The sequence below is a fragment of the Macrotis lagotis genome, chromosome 4, assembly GCF_037893015.1.
Source record: "Macrotis lagotis isolate mMagLag1 chromosome 4, bilby.v1.9.chrom.fasta, whole genome shotgun sequence".
Classification (NCBI taxonomy): Eukaryota; Metazoa; Chordata; class Mammalia; order Peramelemorphia; family Peramelidae; genus Macrotis; species Macrotis lagotis.
In genome coordinates this window covers 53,228,325-53,242,613 of record NC_133661.1, presented here as the reverse complement: position 1 = coordinate 53,242,613, position 14,289 = coordinate 53,228,325, and the positions used below count along the sequence as shown (strand labels likewise).

General features: G+C 34.3%; 1 protein-coding gene across 3 annotated transcripts in view; it reads left to right on the top strand.

Annotated features, from left to right (window-relative positions):
• Window positions 1-14,289, top strand: part of MICU1 (mitochondrial calcium uptake 1) — a 221,362-nt gene that overhangs the window by 75,709 nt on the left and 131,364 nt on the right. For 2 of the 3 annotated variants that reach the window (XM_074232797.1, XM_074232798.1), the window contains exon 6: window positions 4,892-5,006. In XM_074232797.1, coding sequence (XP_074088898.1) covers window positions 4,892-5,006 — 115 coding nt within the window. The remainder of the gene's footprint in view (window positions 1-4,891; window positions 5,007-14,289) is intronic. The other variant, XM_074232799.1, reaches the window with a different exon arrangement.

The window sequence follows — 14,289 nt, the reverse complement described above, 5'->3', positions numbered from 1 at the left end:
TGTATCTTTTAGATCATTTGAATAAGTTTAGTGTTTTGGTTTTTTTAATCATCCCAAATTGTATCATCCTTTGCACTTTTAAGAAAAAGTTTTTCAATAACAGAAAAGCTGTTGATAAACATGTTCTGAGTAATAGAGTTTAGAGTGTCTGAATTCTGAGATTCAACTAAGTGTAATGAAGTCTTGATACATTATGACTGTACTTAAATGTTATAACCTGACACCTTCTTAATTTGCTTCTTAGTTTAGTTGATTAAGAACTGAAACGTTTAGTTACCTGTATGGAGTCTTGTTTGAATCTATACTGGATACCATGATAGAATCAAGTGCTGTACTTGAAGGGAAATTCAATCCCCTTCATGACATTGTTTTATTTAGAATATCATCCTATGCTTTCTTAAACTACCTAGGTCAGTGTTATTAATAAAGCTTTAAGCATACTTGCCTTCTCCCTCATACACTTAATTTTTTTGCTCCTTTCATGATAGGTATTGTTGCTTTTGTTCATTCATATGACCAACTCATCATGACCCTTGTATGGAGTTTTCTTGGCAAAGATATTGGATTGGTTTACTATTTCCTTTTTCAGATGATTTTCTGATGAAGAAACTGAAGCAAACAGAGCTAAGTGACTTGCCCAGGGTCATACAACTAATGAATGTTTAAGTTGGATTTAAACTCAGATCTTCCTAACTCCAGACCCAGTTCTCTATCCACTGAGCCACCTAGCCCCATGATAAGAATTACCAGGCCCTTGAACTAAAACTAAATCCCTTAGAATGGGTTTAAAAATTATAAATCAGCTGTGAATTTAAGTAATCTTTCATAAAAATGGCTATGAAAATGCATTTCATTTTTAATTGATCTTGAGGAGTTTTGAAACTTTTGCTGAAGTTACCTGGAACTCTCTCCAGAGTTGTACATCAAACTGGAACCCTCATAGAAAAGAAAAGGGGACCATGTCTACTATTTAGTTTATTTTTCTCCCAGGACATTTCGAGAAAAACATTTTTTCATATATTTAATCCTTCAGTCCTCTTTCTGTAATGTCTTTTTTCTCATTCTTAATCTATAGTTCCCTCATTTTGAAAACTGAAGAAATGTATGTCAAAAATACTAGAAGAAAGGGGAGAACTAGGTGGTACAGTGAGTAGAGCACCAGCCCTAGAGTCAAGAGGACCTGAGTTCAAATCCAGGCTCAGAAACTTGATATTTACTTAGCTACATAACCTTGGGCTTTTGTTTTGCAAAAAAACAAAAAACAAAAACAAAGTACTAGAAGGTAAATTAAGTATTAGTGATACCTTGCTTAGAAGCCAAGAAAACTTTTCAGATAAAGAAAAATGCATTTTTAATAAAGAATTGGGTCTTGATTATATGCTTCTTATGATCCACAGACTCCAAAACATTTTAAGAAATTATAAATTATACAATTTTCTTTTCTTATACTCTCTGAGGTGGTATGTTTTATTTTGGTTTCACCAGACACACACACACACACACACACACACACACAGACACACACACACACACGTTTCTTTTTGCATTGAACCACTAAGAAGCTTTGAAGTTGAGAACAGTATCCAAAGATATCTTTCTCAAGTTCCCAGATATCTAGTTTCATCATTCTTAATTTCTTAAAGTTTATTTTATTGATGATCAAATTCAAAAACTACAATTAGTCTGTGTTGCTTTGAGGAAGTAATCTAGGATGGCTTGTTCTCATTGATTTCAAAAGTCTAGCTAAGAAGCAGCCATATGTCACAAAATAATTTGAAATTATTTTTACCAGTAAGCAAGGATAGGATTTTTCCTCCTTTTTTCCCCTTCTCTTCCCCATTTTAGAAGACTTCTAGACTAGGAATACATTCTTTAGCTTTGAGCATTCTAAGAGAATGATTCTTACAACAGATTTTATATCTGTGCCACTGATATGTAGTCCAAGAATTATTTTTATCCTTTCAGGCAATTAGCAGAATTTTTTATAAACTACTGGATGTGATGGATACATTATAAAATGCTTTATATTTCTTAACCAGTAAATGTTTTTTGTTTACTATCAGATGATGCAAAAACAACAGGCACAATTTAAATATTTATTATAAATAACTCCAGTAAATTCTTCCTATCTTAAAAAGAAGTGATTAAACAACTTATAAGAGAAATATTGAGGCTTTATATATCATTAAAATTACACATCCTGGAAAAGAGAAATTGCAGGACAAGATGGAATTAGTGTGCCTGCAACTTTTCATTTTACATCATTTCTTATATATAAAATGCAAAGAGTTGTCTATAACAGCAATTATAATCAAAAATCAAACTTAATGAATTCATTTTCTACTACATTTATTTTAAAAGGTAAAATAAGTAACAGATTTTAAACATTTATTTTACTTTTAAAATAGCTGACAAGAGGACAGTGGGGATAGAGATCAAGAACTAGAGTAATGTAGCTCTGACACATGATGCAAATCAGTATTCTGTCTTTGTCTGATACTTTGCTTACAGTTATTCATTTGTCTTTTTAATATGTCAATTCATCCTGTTACCAAAAACTTAGGAGACCAAATTCCCTTGTAAAACTTGTTCCAAAGAATATACACTTACATATCATTTTGCTATACAGAGATTTTTATTGTCATGGTATTTATGAAAATAACATTTGTTCTTTATCTTCTGAAAGTTGGTATGAACCAGTTGATTTTTAGATTAGGAAATAAAAGTTGTGGTTCCTCTATCTTACTTTCATCCTGTTTAACTTTTCCCTTTGATCTTGGGTAAATCTTTTTAGTCTCTGTGTCTTGGTTTATTTTTTTAAGGGGAAGAGAAAGAAAAAGAACTAGTCTTTTAGAAGTTGCGTTCTTGTTTTTGGACTATATATATATATATATATATATATATATACAATATTTATTGTTTGGACAGCTAGGGGATGCCAAAGTGGATAGAATTCCAGACCTGGAGTTAAGAAGATACATCTTCCCGAGTTCAAATCTGACAATTACTGGCTATGTGATTCTGTGTGCAGGTCACTTAACCCTGTTTATCTCAGTTTCCTCAACTGTAAAATGAGTTAGAGAAGATGACAAACTACTCTAGTATCTTTGCCAAGAAAACTCCCAAGTGGGATCACAAAGAGTCAGATATGACTAAACAATAACAAAATATTTTTACATATGGATGATGTGTGTAATTGTATAAACTAGATAATTCTTGAACATTATTTAGCAGTATATACCATTTCTTGGGACAAACAGAAATAATATTAATATGCTTTGTTTCCCACTTGTCTATCCTCAAATAAATGTCCTCTTACAGCATATTGAATAGTTTGAGAGTTTTATTCATTCATAAATATAAACTGAAATTTCTCACCAGAAAAACTTTCCCACTTAAGGTTTCCTTCAATGCTCCTATTTTCCTCAAACTTCTATTTGATATTTTGGTAAAGGAGACAGTATGGAATGGTCTTTTAGCTTATTTAAAAACAGAAGTTGTTAGACTTTTTTCATCCTTCTTTCTGTTGGTTAAAAGGACTAATCTTTAGATATAGGTACAAGTGAAATGAAAGAGAATTTATCCCCGGGAGATGCCAACCATGGAAGCCAAAAATGCTTCCCTGCTGTCATTGAACTTGTGTACCTGCTCTTTAGAGATTTCTCTACATCCTCCTTCTCTTCTGGAAGGGCACATTGACACACTGACTCTTCCTGAGATTACTTTTATTTGATTGGTTAACCAGTTTTCTTTCCTTTATCTTGTATATATGATGGGATCCCCACTAGACCGAGGTAACCCATGGGTCAGTTGTATAACTGACTATTGGCCTGATGGTGTTTGTTGGTTTGGTTTCCTAACATTCCTCCCAAGTTCATGCTTGTATTGTGCTCTGCTTATATGTGCTTGCATGACTTCATGTGATTTTAATTGCTCTTAGTTTCTTTAATGTTCTCTGCTATTTTGGTATCCCTCTGTATGATAAGGTCTTGCCTAGCTACAGTTTTTTTCCAGCACAGATGAAATTCAGTACCCAGTCTAACCCTAATGGATCCTTTTCAGTATTTGAGGATGTAGAGGTATAAAGTCATCAAGTGGCCCTTTTCGTGGCTCATAAGTGAGAATACAAAGTGAACAAACTTTAGTCTAGTTCAGTGATCCAGAGGAATGTAGTAATCAGTAAAGCCCAAAGAGCCAGTAGTGACATATAGCTTTAACTCTTTGATTAGCCCCAAGATATATTTGTTTTGAGTAAAAGGCAAATTTTCAGAGAGTCCGTCTCAAAATGACATCAAAGTACCAACCATGATAAAGCTAGCTGTTAATTAAAAAAAGAAAGCCCCAAATTTAGCAAACACGCTTTACTTTACTTTACATTCTTATTTAGATAATTTATTTTTCTGTGTTACAAAAATTAATATCCATTGGAACATTAGGTAAAAACCTTTATAACTCCAGCATATCAGGAATTAATTTTCTGGTCTTCTATGAATAACAGAGAAGCAATATACTTTATGGGAGATTCAAAAAGATCTTAATGTCTTTTTGTTTTATTACCTCTATAGGAAGAGGGTAAATTTCATTGAGAACAAAACAAACATAACAAATCCGTGTTTGAGCCAATATGTCGTCAGAAGGCTTTTAAACCTGTTAATATATTGGGACTTTTCAATTTGTCACATCCACATTATATTAGATTTGATACTCAAAAGTGCCTTGTAATTTCTGTGTTCTTGAAGGCTGTAAAGGATCCATTGATTTAGAATGGCCTTCAAGAATGTGCTTATGAGAAGTAGCTTGAATCCACTAAGTAAATAACGGCTCCTTTCTTATTGTTGACTTATTGACTAATTTGTTATTTTCTTTCTTTGGGGGGCTGGAACACTTCTAGAAGATATCTCAGGAACGAGAGAAATTTGCTGATGAAGACAGTATATTTTATGCACTTGGAGAATGTGGACTCATATCCTTTTCTGACTACATCTTCCTTACAACCGTCCTTTCTAGTAAGTATAAAAATTTTTGGATTTAAAAAATTATCTTTTGGAGGTTTAGTTAGGAGAAGGAAAGGGAGAGAGAAAGTGTGAACAATATTAAGAGAATTAGGAAGGGCAAAGGAATAAATGTGTGGCTCCTACTGTGTGCCAGACCTTCTGCTAAGAACTTTTTATATATTTTATATCACTTGATCCTCACAACAGCCTGCAAATTAGGTCCTAATATTATCCCCATTTTACAGTTGAAGAAACTGAGGCAGAGAAAGGTTGAGTGACTTGCCCAGAATCACACAGCTAATAACTACATTAGGCCAGAATTAAACTCAGGTTTTCCTGATTCCACATCTAAGGCTCTATCAAAGATTGTGCCACTAGTTGGTTCTAAATAAATTAATCAGCCAGCTGCACAGACTTAAAGGTTATTTGTTTTTCCTTTTCTTTTGGGGGGTTCTTTCCTAACATGTAGGTTGATGTTCCAGCAAGAGAAAGAGAAGATTACAGAACTGAAGTTCAAATGAAAAAGAAAATATCCAGGAAAGAGGCCCTGGATGTTTCAGTTAAGATAATAGGAGTGACTTGGCAGTTCTATGTAGTGACTGGAAAAGTTTTAAATTTCTGTCTGTAGTCTGTAGTCTCTGTACCTATCATGGTCTTCTCAATTCCGCTTTCAAAAAGTGACTCAGCAATTTAATATGGTACACATTCCACAGTGCATTGTGTAGACATATTTAACTCCAGATGTGACTGAGGGAAAATACTGGTTTGAATTTTTTAACTTGTTTTTTACTTTATTAGTGGGATTTCCTACATATAAAAGTTTCATTTCATAAAATGAAAGCTTTTAATGTATAAAGAGGGAAACAAAGTGAATATTCTTAGCTATATCCTATTTACAGTATATTACAATCTCTCTAAACAGAAGCAAAGAGTACATTTAAAATTCAATTTAAAATTTTAAAAGTAATGTTTCCTGTATTTCTAATGATTCATGATAAAGCCCCCCCACACCATTTTCTCACTTAGCATCAACAAATTTTTTTTGAACACTTGTTACATGTGGGGCACTATGAGAGTGTTACTGACAATAGAAAAATTAGAAATCATAGTTCCATCTTTAAGGAGTTTATGGGCTTGCATTTATAGTCATGTGCTCAGTGCCTGAATGAACTTACTGGAACTGCTCTGGTAATTTGTAGAAATTTTGCACTGACACTCTGAAACAAAGCAGTTGAAATGAAAACATACCTGATATCTTAAAATGTACCATTTTTTCTTACTGTGGAAGTCACATTCATATCACATTTGAAAAGATTTATAATTAGATCTGTTCTCAAGGTGCCAGAATTGTGGTCATGGGAAAAACTTGTTCATGTGTTATGCATATAATTTTTACATACATTTCATATTGATAATAAAATCCCCAATAGGGAAGCAACATGGCAGTAGGAGAACTGGTTTGTGGTCTATACATTCCACCAATTAGCTCAAAATATGACTATAGATAAATCACTTTACCCTTTTGGATGTCACTTTTCCTTATGATTGAGAGAGAGAATGACTAAATGATCTCTAAAAAGCCTTGAAATCTCTGATTTTTTAACCTTCAGTTGTATAGGCCCTTCATCATCCAAACAACTCTTGTTATCTTCATTTTATCTGACTTCAAATTTGTTATCATAGAGTTCAATATATAATCAATTTATATATATATATATATATATGTGTGTGTGTGTGTTTATACTTTAAAACAGTAATTAAATGACAGTGAGAAGACTTGCTATATCATTCATTCATCATTTTCAAGATTCTTGCTATCCACGAAGTGCTGTTATGCATTGTAAGCAGAATATAAGTACTTTCTTTATAGCTAATGCAAAGCAAGTTAAGCCAATCTAAATTTTCAGCTATTTATGTCTTATATAATATGAAAAGTCCCTGCAGCAGTTGATGCCTTTAGTCCACAGATGGTGTCAGTAAAAGATGGAGAATGTCCTTTCTTGTAGAACCAGTTCCTTCCATCCAAGCATGATTTGTAATGATAACTCAGGAACATGCTTTTTTCTATTCTATTTTCTTCAAAAATGTTCTTGGTTGACATCCTACCTCTGTGATGCAAATAGTTCCTGGCAGATTGGCATGTAGATTGTAAGCCTGAGTTAAGAAAGCAGTAGCAAGTAGAATTTTCAATCCAGTCCAAGTTTATTTTTCTTTCATCAGTTGGGACTCTGAACATTGTCAAATGTGAATCAGAAAATTCCTCAAGCTACCACATCCCAGCTCATTTGAGGGGAAATGAAGAGCTCACTAAATATTAATAGTTTTTCTAAGGACCCTTAATGTTCCCAAATAATATCCTCCACTTGTTGCCTCCATTTCCTCTCTTTCTCATTTCTCATCTCATTATAGTTTGGATTCTGACCTTCTCATTCTACTTGAAAATGCCATGCCAATTACAAGGGAGTTTATAGTTGGAAAATCTGGAGAACCCAGGCTCTCCAAGGTTGAACTGTGCAGAAGGACACAGGAGGAGGAGGGAAACCAATTAGTGAAATATTGCTGAAGGCCAGTTGAGAGGTGACAAAAGCCTCAACTGTTAGAGAAAAGGAGAGTGTGCTTCTGAGAGGTAGGATGGAGGTAGAATTAATAGTACTTGGCACCTGATTAGATATGTGGGGTGAGAGAAAGTGAGAAGTTAAGAATGAGACAAAGATTCTGTATCTGAGTGACTCAGAGGACGGTGGGGCCCTCCTCAGAAATAAGGAATTTCAGTGTGGGTTTAGAAGAAAAGATAATGAGTTCTGGCTTGAGATATGTTGAATTTGAAGTGTCTCTGGAACATTCAGTTCTAAATGCCAGATAGGCAGCTGGTGATGTGGGACTGGTGCTTAGGGAAAGGCAAGGACTAGATCTATAAAATCACCAATTTAGAGCCAAAAGGGTCCTCAAGGCAATCCAATCCAACCCCCTTATTTTACTGGTGAGGAACTGAGACTGGAGATTGAATATACCTAAATTCATATAGGTAGTATATGGCAGAGCTGGGATTTGAAATCACATCCTCTAACTCCATGTCCATTATTCTTCCACTGAGTCATGTGCATAAAGATGATAATTTTGCATATGAGTAAAGATAGCAGTTTTAGCTGAGTGACAATGGCAGATAATAGATTATAAAATTTGAGGAGTGAGTTAGAAGAAAGAAAATGAAGATCACAGATGTCAGACAGCTTTGTCTAGTCTGGTGAGGGTTTTTTAAGGATGAGTAAAATATAGGTGTATTTGTCACTTGTACAAAAATATTCATAGCAGCCCTGGTTTTCATGGCAAAGAATTGGAAATTAAGTGAATGACCTTCAGTTGGGGAATGGCTTAACAAACTGTGGTATATGTATGTCATGGAACACTATTGTTCTCTTAGAAACCAGGAGGGACAGGAATTCGGGGAAGCCTGGAGGGATTTGCATGAACTGATGCTGAGTGAGATGAGCAGAACCAGAAAAACATTGTGCACCCTAACAGCAACATGGCAGTAATGATCAACCTTGATGGACTTGCTCATTCCATCAGTGCAACAATCAGGGACAATTTTGGGGTATCTGTGATAGAGAATATCATCTGTATCCAGAGAAAGAAATGTGGAATTTGAACAAAGACCAAAGACTATGGCCTTCAATTTGGGGGGGGGGGCGTTATCTTATCATGTAATTTTGCTATCTCTTATACTTTATTTTTCTTCCTTAAGGACATGATTTTTCTCTCATCACATTCAACTTAGATCAATGTATACCATGGAAACAATGTAAAGACTAACAGACTGCCTTCTGGGGGGGGCAAGAATAGGGGGAAAAATTATAAAACTCAAAATAAATAAAATCTTTCTTTTAAAAAAAGATATAGGTGTGTTTGAAGGCAGCAAAGAAGGAAATAGTAGATAAGGAAAGAATGAAGATTAGGGAAATAGAGGGAATAATTGTGGAGGTGATATGCCCAAGATAGAATCTGTAGAAGAGTTGTCTTTAGTGGGAAGGGCTACCTCTTCTTTTAAGACTGAAGAAAAGAAAGAGCAAATGGGTATTAGCGTTGAGTAGTTTTGAGATAAAGAGCATGAGAGAGAACTCAGGGAAAATGCATTTTATTTTTTCAATAATATATGTCAAGAGATGGTGTGGGAGATTTGAGAAGAGATTCCAACAACTGCTGTAGGGAATGTGATAGAGAATCAGAGAGAAATAAAAGAATTATCTTGATGCAATAAAGACTTATCTGAATTGGACTTAGGTGAACATAAATTTATATTGGACTTAATTAGAATAGTGGCTTTCTGTAACTCCTTTCAGCATCATGTGAGTGGGAATGGAAGAGAAAGATGGTAGTTATAGGAGGCAACTCTCCAGGACTCTTAAGTTTTTTGAGGTTTTTTTTTGCAAGGCAGTGGGGTTAAGTGACTTGCCCAAGGTCACCCAGGTAGGCAATTATTAAGTGTTTGAGGCCCGATTTGAACTCAGGTCCTCCTGACTCCAAGGTCAGTGCTCTATCCACTGTGCCACCTAGCTGCCCCTCCAGGACTCTTAAGTTACAGCGAAGTGAATCTACCCAATGGTAGGAGTTTCCACATCAGGAATTCCTCACATTGAAGGAAAAAAGTAAATCAAATGAATGAATGAAAAGAAGATATGTGTATATCAATAGTTGTTGACAGATTTGTCAAACCTTGACAAATTTTAACACTGGCTAGTGTTAAGCTTGACCAAATACTCTTGCTATTGATGTTTTTATGAAAGAAAGCTTTGCTCATTAATCAGATACAGGTGAATGTCATCCATATGCAAAAGGTATGAACTGAGTTGGGTCTCTGAAATGAAATTTGTTCAGTTCGTAATAATATTTGGAGTTTGGACTTTTGTCTTTAGCAATTAATGAAATTTGGCTTATTTATTACTTTAATCATATGGAAATCAACTAAATTTATAAGCTTACAGACTAATATTATGAAATAATCCTAGATGAAGAAGGGAAGATATATAAAAGTGTCTAATATAGATTATACCAAATCTCTTCCTTACAGTTTATTAATATCCTTAGTAAAGTAATCACAGAAAAGTTGAGATCAGAAAAGTGCAATTTTATTTATAGTCATGCTCTAGGACTTTAAAGTTATTGTCATATTGTCATAGGCCTAATGAAAATCAAACAGATTAGTCTGTCTCTTATTTTTTATTTCTTGGGTTTTCTTTGGAATCTATAGAAAAATTAAAGATACTTCTATATGTGTAGAAATAGTAAAGGCTCACTATGTATCTAAATTAGATTAGGTTAATTATCCCATAGGTAATGCTTACATATAGCTAAAGCTCTTTATTTATAAAGACATTTCTTTAAATGAGGCCTCTTTGGTGGATGGTGTACAAATCATCATCCTCATTTTGTAGATGAGGACACTAAGTTCGGTGAGTAAAAGTGACAGTACAACTGAGTGGTACAGAAACTAAAACACTAGACTGGGAGACAAAGAAGATCTGAATTCAAATTATGCCCCATGTATTTACTAGTTCTGTGACCCTGGGCAACACCCTTAATCATTTCAGCCACAATGGAAAATGGAATAAAATAGCACCTAATTCACAGGGCTATTGTGAGCATCAAATGATATAAAGTCCTTTGCAAATCTTAAAGTCCTTTGTAAATATTATTCATTATTATTATTGTTGTTGTTGTTGTTGTTGTTATTGTTATTGCCTCTCGCTATATAGTCAGCAAATTCCAGAGCCAGAATCCAAATCCATGTCACCTGCTTATGGTTCTGGTACCTTTTCACTTATCCTCCCTGTAATTTTTCAAAAATGTGTTATTCTTCCTGCATCTCTCTTACTAACAAATCAGTAAAAGCAAATTCATCCTGGTCTTCTGACAGTAGCATTGTTATTATCAAGAGATTTTATGATATTCAGTTGAATTTAAAGTACTCATGACTCCCATTGTTAAGTATGGTTCATGGTAATGCAAACATTATTCAGGGTTAATGAGTTTTTTTGATAAAACATTTACAAGGCTATTAGTGGAACACTTCTAACATTATACATGAGGCCCTCCCAGATCACAGAATCAATGTTGGGAGGAACCTCAGAGGCCACCTGGGAAACCCAAGTCTGAGTGGCCATTCAGCTTTCACCTGGTACTCACCGCCCCCCCCCCAGAGCCAACCTGCTTCCTTTCAGGGAAACCCATTCCCCTTGGGAATTAGCCCTAATTATTAGGAAAAGTGTTAGAAGAAACTCTAATTATCACATTTTCCATAAGGAATTCAGGAGTGAATAAGAAGTAAATAAAATCTTGCTTTGACTTGTTAAATGTTGACCATATAATGCCTTTCCAAATGAGTATCCAGAGAACTAAACTGAAATTATAAGAAAAAGACAGAAACGTTTATGAGTTATTTATTTTGAATTACAATGATACTCTGTTGCTTATTATAGGTAAGGTATAGTACTGCTTGCAATAAAGGAAATTAAGTCTGTCCTTGGGCTTTGTTTACCAGTAACTTCCTACTCTGGCACAATCTGCAGCTTTAGTTAATTTAATGCCTTTGTGAAAATTATAGCCTATTCAGAGATAATAAAATAATGCTTTTAAGTACATCAAGAATTCACAGATAGTATTGAATGTAGTTCTAGACAGATGACTAAAGAATACCATTCCCTTTTGGATGGTCCAGCTGAAATCTTTGCATCATCAACCAGACTAAAATTTTGATTTAGAGGAAGCTATGAATCCATTTAGTTTTTTTAGCTCTCATTTATCTCTTCATTTTACTACAAGATCAAGCAATTTTTATTTTATAGAGAAGAAATTTTATCCTCAGGCAATATGGGTTTTGGAAGAGTTCTGAAGTTAGCAGAGAAAAAGGGAGAAATTATTAAACTAAAACAATATAACAAGAAAATTCTAGCTGAAGAGAAAAATAAACTATGTAGTAGTATTTCAGTAAAATTTTAGAACAGTGGTGACAAACTAGAAATGGGGCCACTAATCCATGCATAAGGATCCCTGAGAACCACATATTAACTTAGTTTTAATATATAACATTATCAATGTTTTATTATATTTTTAATTATTTTGTTAAATGTTTCCTAATTACACTGTCATCTGGTTTGGATTGCACTCAAGAATGCTATGGGAAGCATGTGACTTATGGATCATGTGTTTGACACCTCTGCTCCAGAACACTTGTTAAAGCAGTGGCTAGAGAACATCTAGAACAATTATGATCCCCAAAACTACCATGCCATCATCTAGAACAAGCTATGCCAAGCAAAGCTTATTTCCCATATAGCAGGATCTTTAGTCAGGTAGATTGGAGAAATGATAGGGCTAGTGTTTGCTTTAGGCAAAGTTACTTTGACTATTTTGTGGAAAAGATGGAGTAATGTGGCCTAGAAAGCAGTGCAGTCAGTTGGATTCAGAATGGGTGGAATGGTCATACCCAAAGATAGTTAATTCACCTTGGAAAGAAGTCTTCAGTGGAGTACCTCAAATATCTAAGCCTAGTCCTAAGTTGCTTAACATTCTTATCATGACTTAAATAAAGGAACAGAAACCATGCTTATCAAATTTACAGGTGACACAAAACTAGAAGGCACAGTTTTCAAAGTGGATCACAGAGCTAGGACCTTAAAAGAGTTTGAAATGGATCCAAGAAGAATAAATGTAAAGTCTTGTTCTCAGGTTCAGAAAAATCAGCTTCATAGGTAACAGATGGCAGAGGCATGACTAGACAGCCATTCATCTGAAAAAGATGTAGGGGTTTTAGTGGCCTGAAACTCATTTTGACAGTGTAATATCTAGCCTCGAAAGCAAAATGAGATAGATTTCCACCTCTTAGAAAAGAGGTGATGGACTAGAGGTGCAGAATGAAACATTTATTTTCAGACCATAGCAATGAGTAAATTTGTTTTAGTTGACTATACTTATTTATTACATTATATTATATTTAGGTGAGGAAGTTACAAGGGAAGTCCTAGATAGATATTGATTATGATGAAAAATAAAGGGCATCAATTAAATTAAAAAACACAGAAGCAAATAGATGTAAGTTTGGTGTGGGACATAAACAGAGAACTTTGTTATAATCATGTTAAATTTAATATACTTTTTAAAACTATGTAACAAAATTTCATAGTTAAATGTATGAGTCTCTTTGTCATATTCTTTGTAAATTGAAATGTTCATGTTTGGTAGTACTTGCCAAACTTAGAGTATAAAAGGAAACTGAAAGAAAAAAACAAATACAATCTGAGGATGTCTTAAAGAATGAGTTCCATAGTTAGGGAGGTGATAATCAAACTTCCTCTCCTCTAGTCAAAATACATAAAATAGTATGTTCACTAAAAGTGAGTGATACAACTTTAGAAATTAAGTTGATAATCTAGACAATATACACAGGACTTAGACCAAAATGGTGATGGACCATCTAAGGATTGGCTGAAGAAACTGGAAATAGAGTTGTCTAGAGAAGAATAGTGTTTAAAAGATCATGATAGCTGAGTATTTGAGTATTTAAAGAAATACCATCAAGAAGATGGATTAGTGTTGTTCCATTTGTAGCTATAGAGGACCGAATGAAGACCAGTGGGTAGAAACTGCAAGTAGAACTCAAGAGGTTCCCCACAAATTTTGAACTCCTATATATCTTGCCTTAAATACTATATAACTACAGGATCATAGATTTGGAGAAGGAGAGGACTTACAGACCATCAAATCCACTCTTCACAAAAGAACCAGGAGCTAGACAGATTAAGCAACTTGCCCAAAGTCATACAGGTGTTAGGTAATGGAATCATGATTTGAATACAGGTCTTTTGCCTCCTAGTCCCTTTCTGCTGGGCATTACTGCCAATCATTTGTTGGCTATGGTGTAGAAAGTTTTCTTATATAGATACAGATTAGGCTAGATGATTCTGAGGTTCCTTTTAATTCTGAGATTGTATGATTCCGTAGTCCTGTACTTGGAAAGTTGATTTCAACTTGATTAAGTTAAGTTGATTTAAGATTTCACATTTATCCCTATTAAATTTCATTTTAGAGTATTGTGGCCTGTTCAAATTTTCTTTGCATCCTGACTTTGGGATTCACTATATTGGCCCTTCTCGCTGTTTTTGCATCACCTGCAAATCTGATAAACATGCCATCCTTGCCTTTAGTCATATCAGCCATAAAACTTTTCTTTAACACAAGACTAAACATCAGTCCTTGGATGCTGCACTAAAGACTTCCTAACAAGTTGAAATTAAACTAT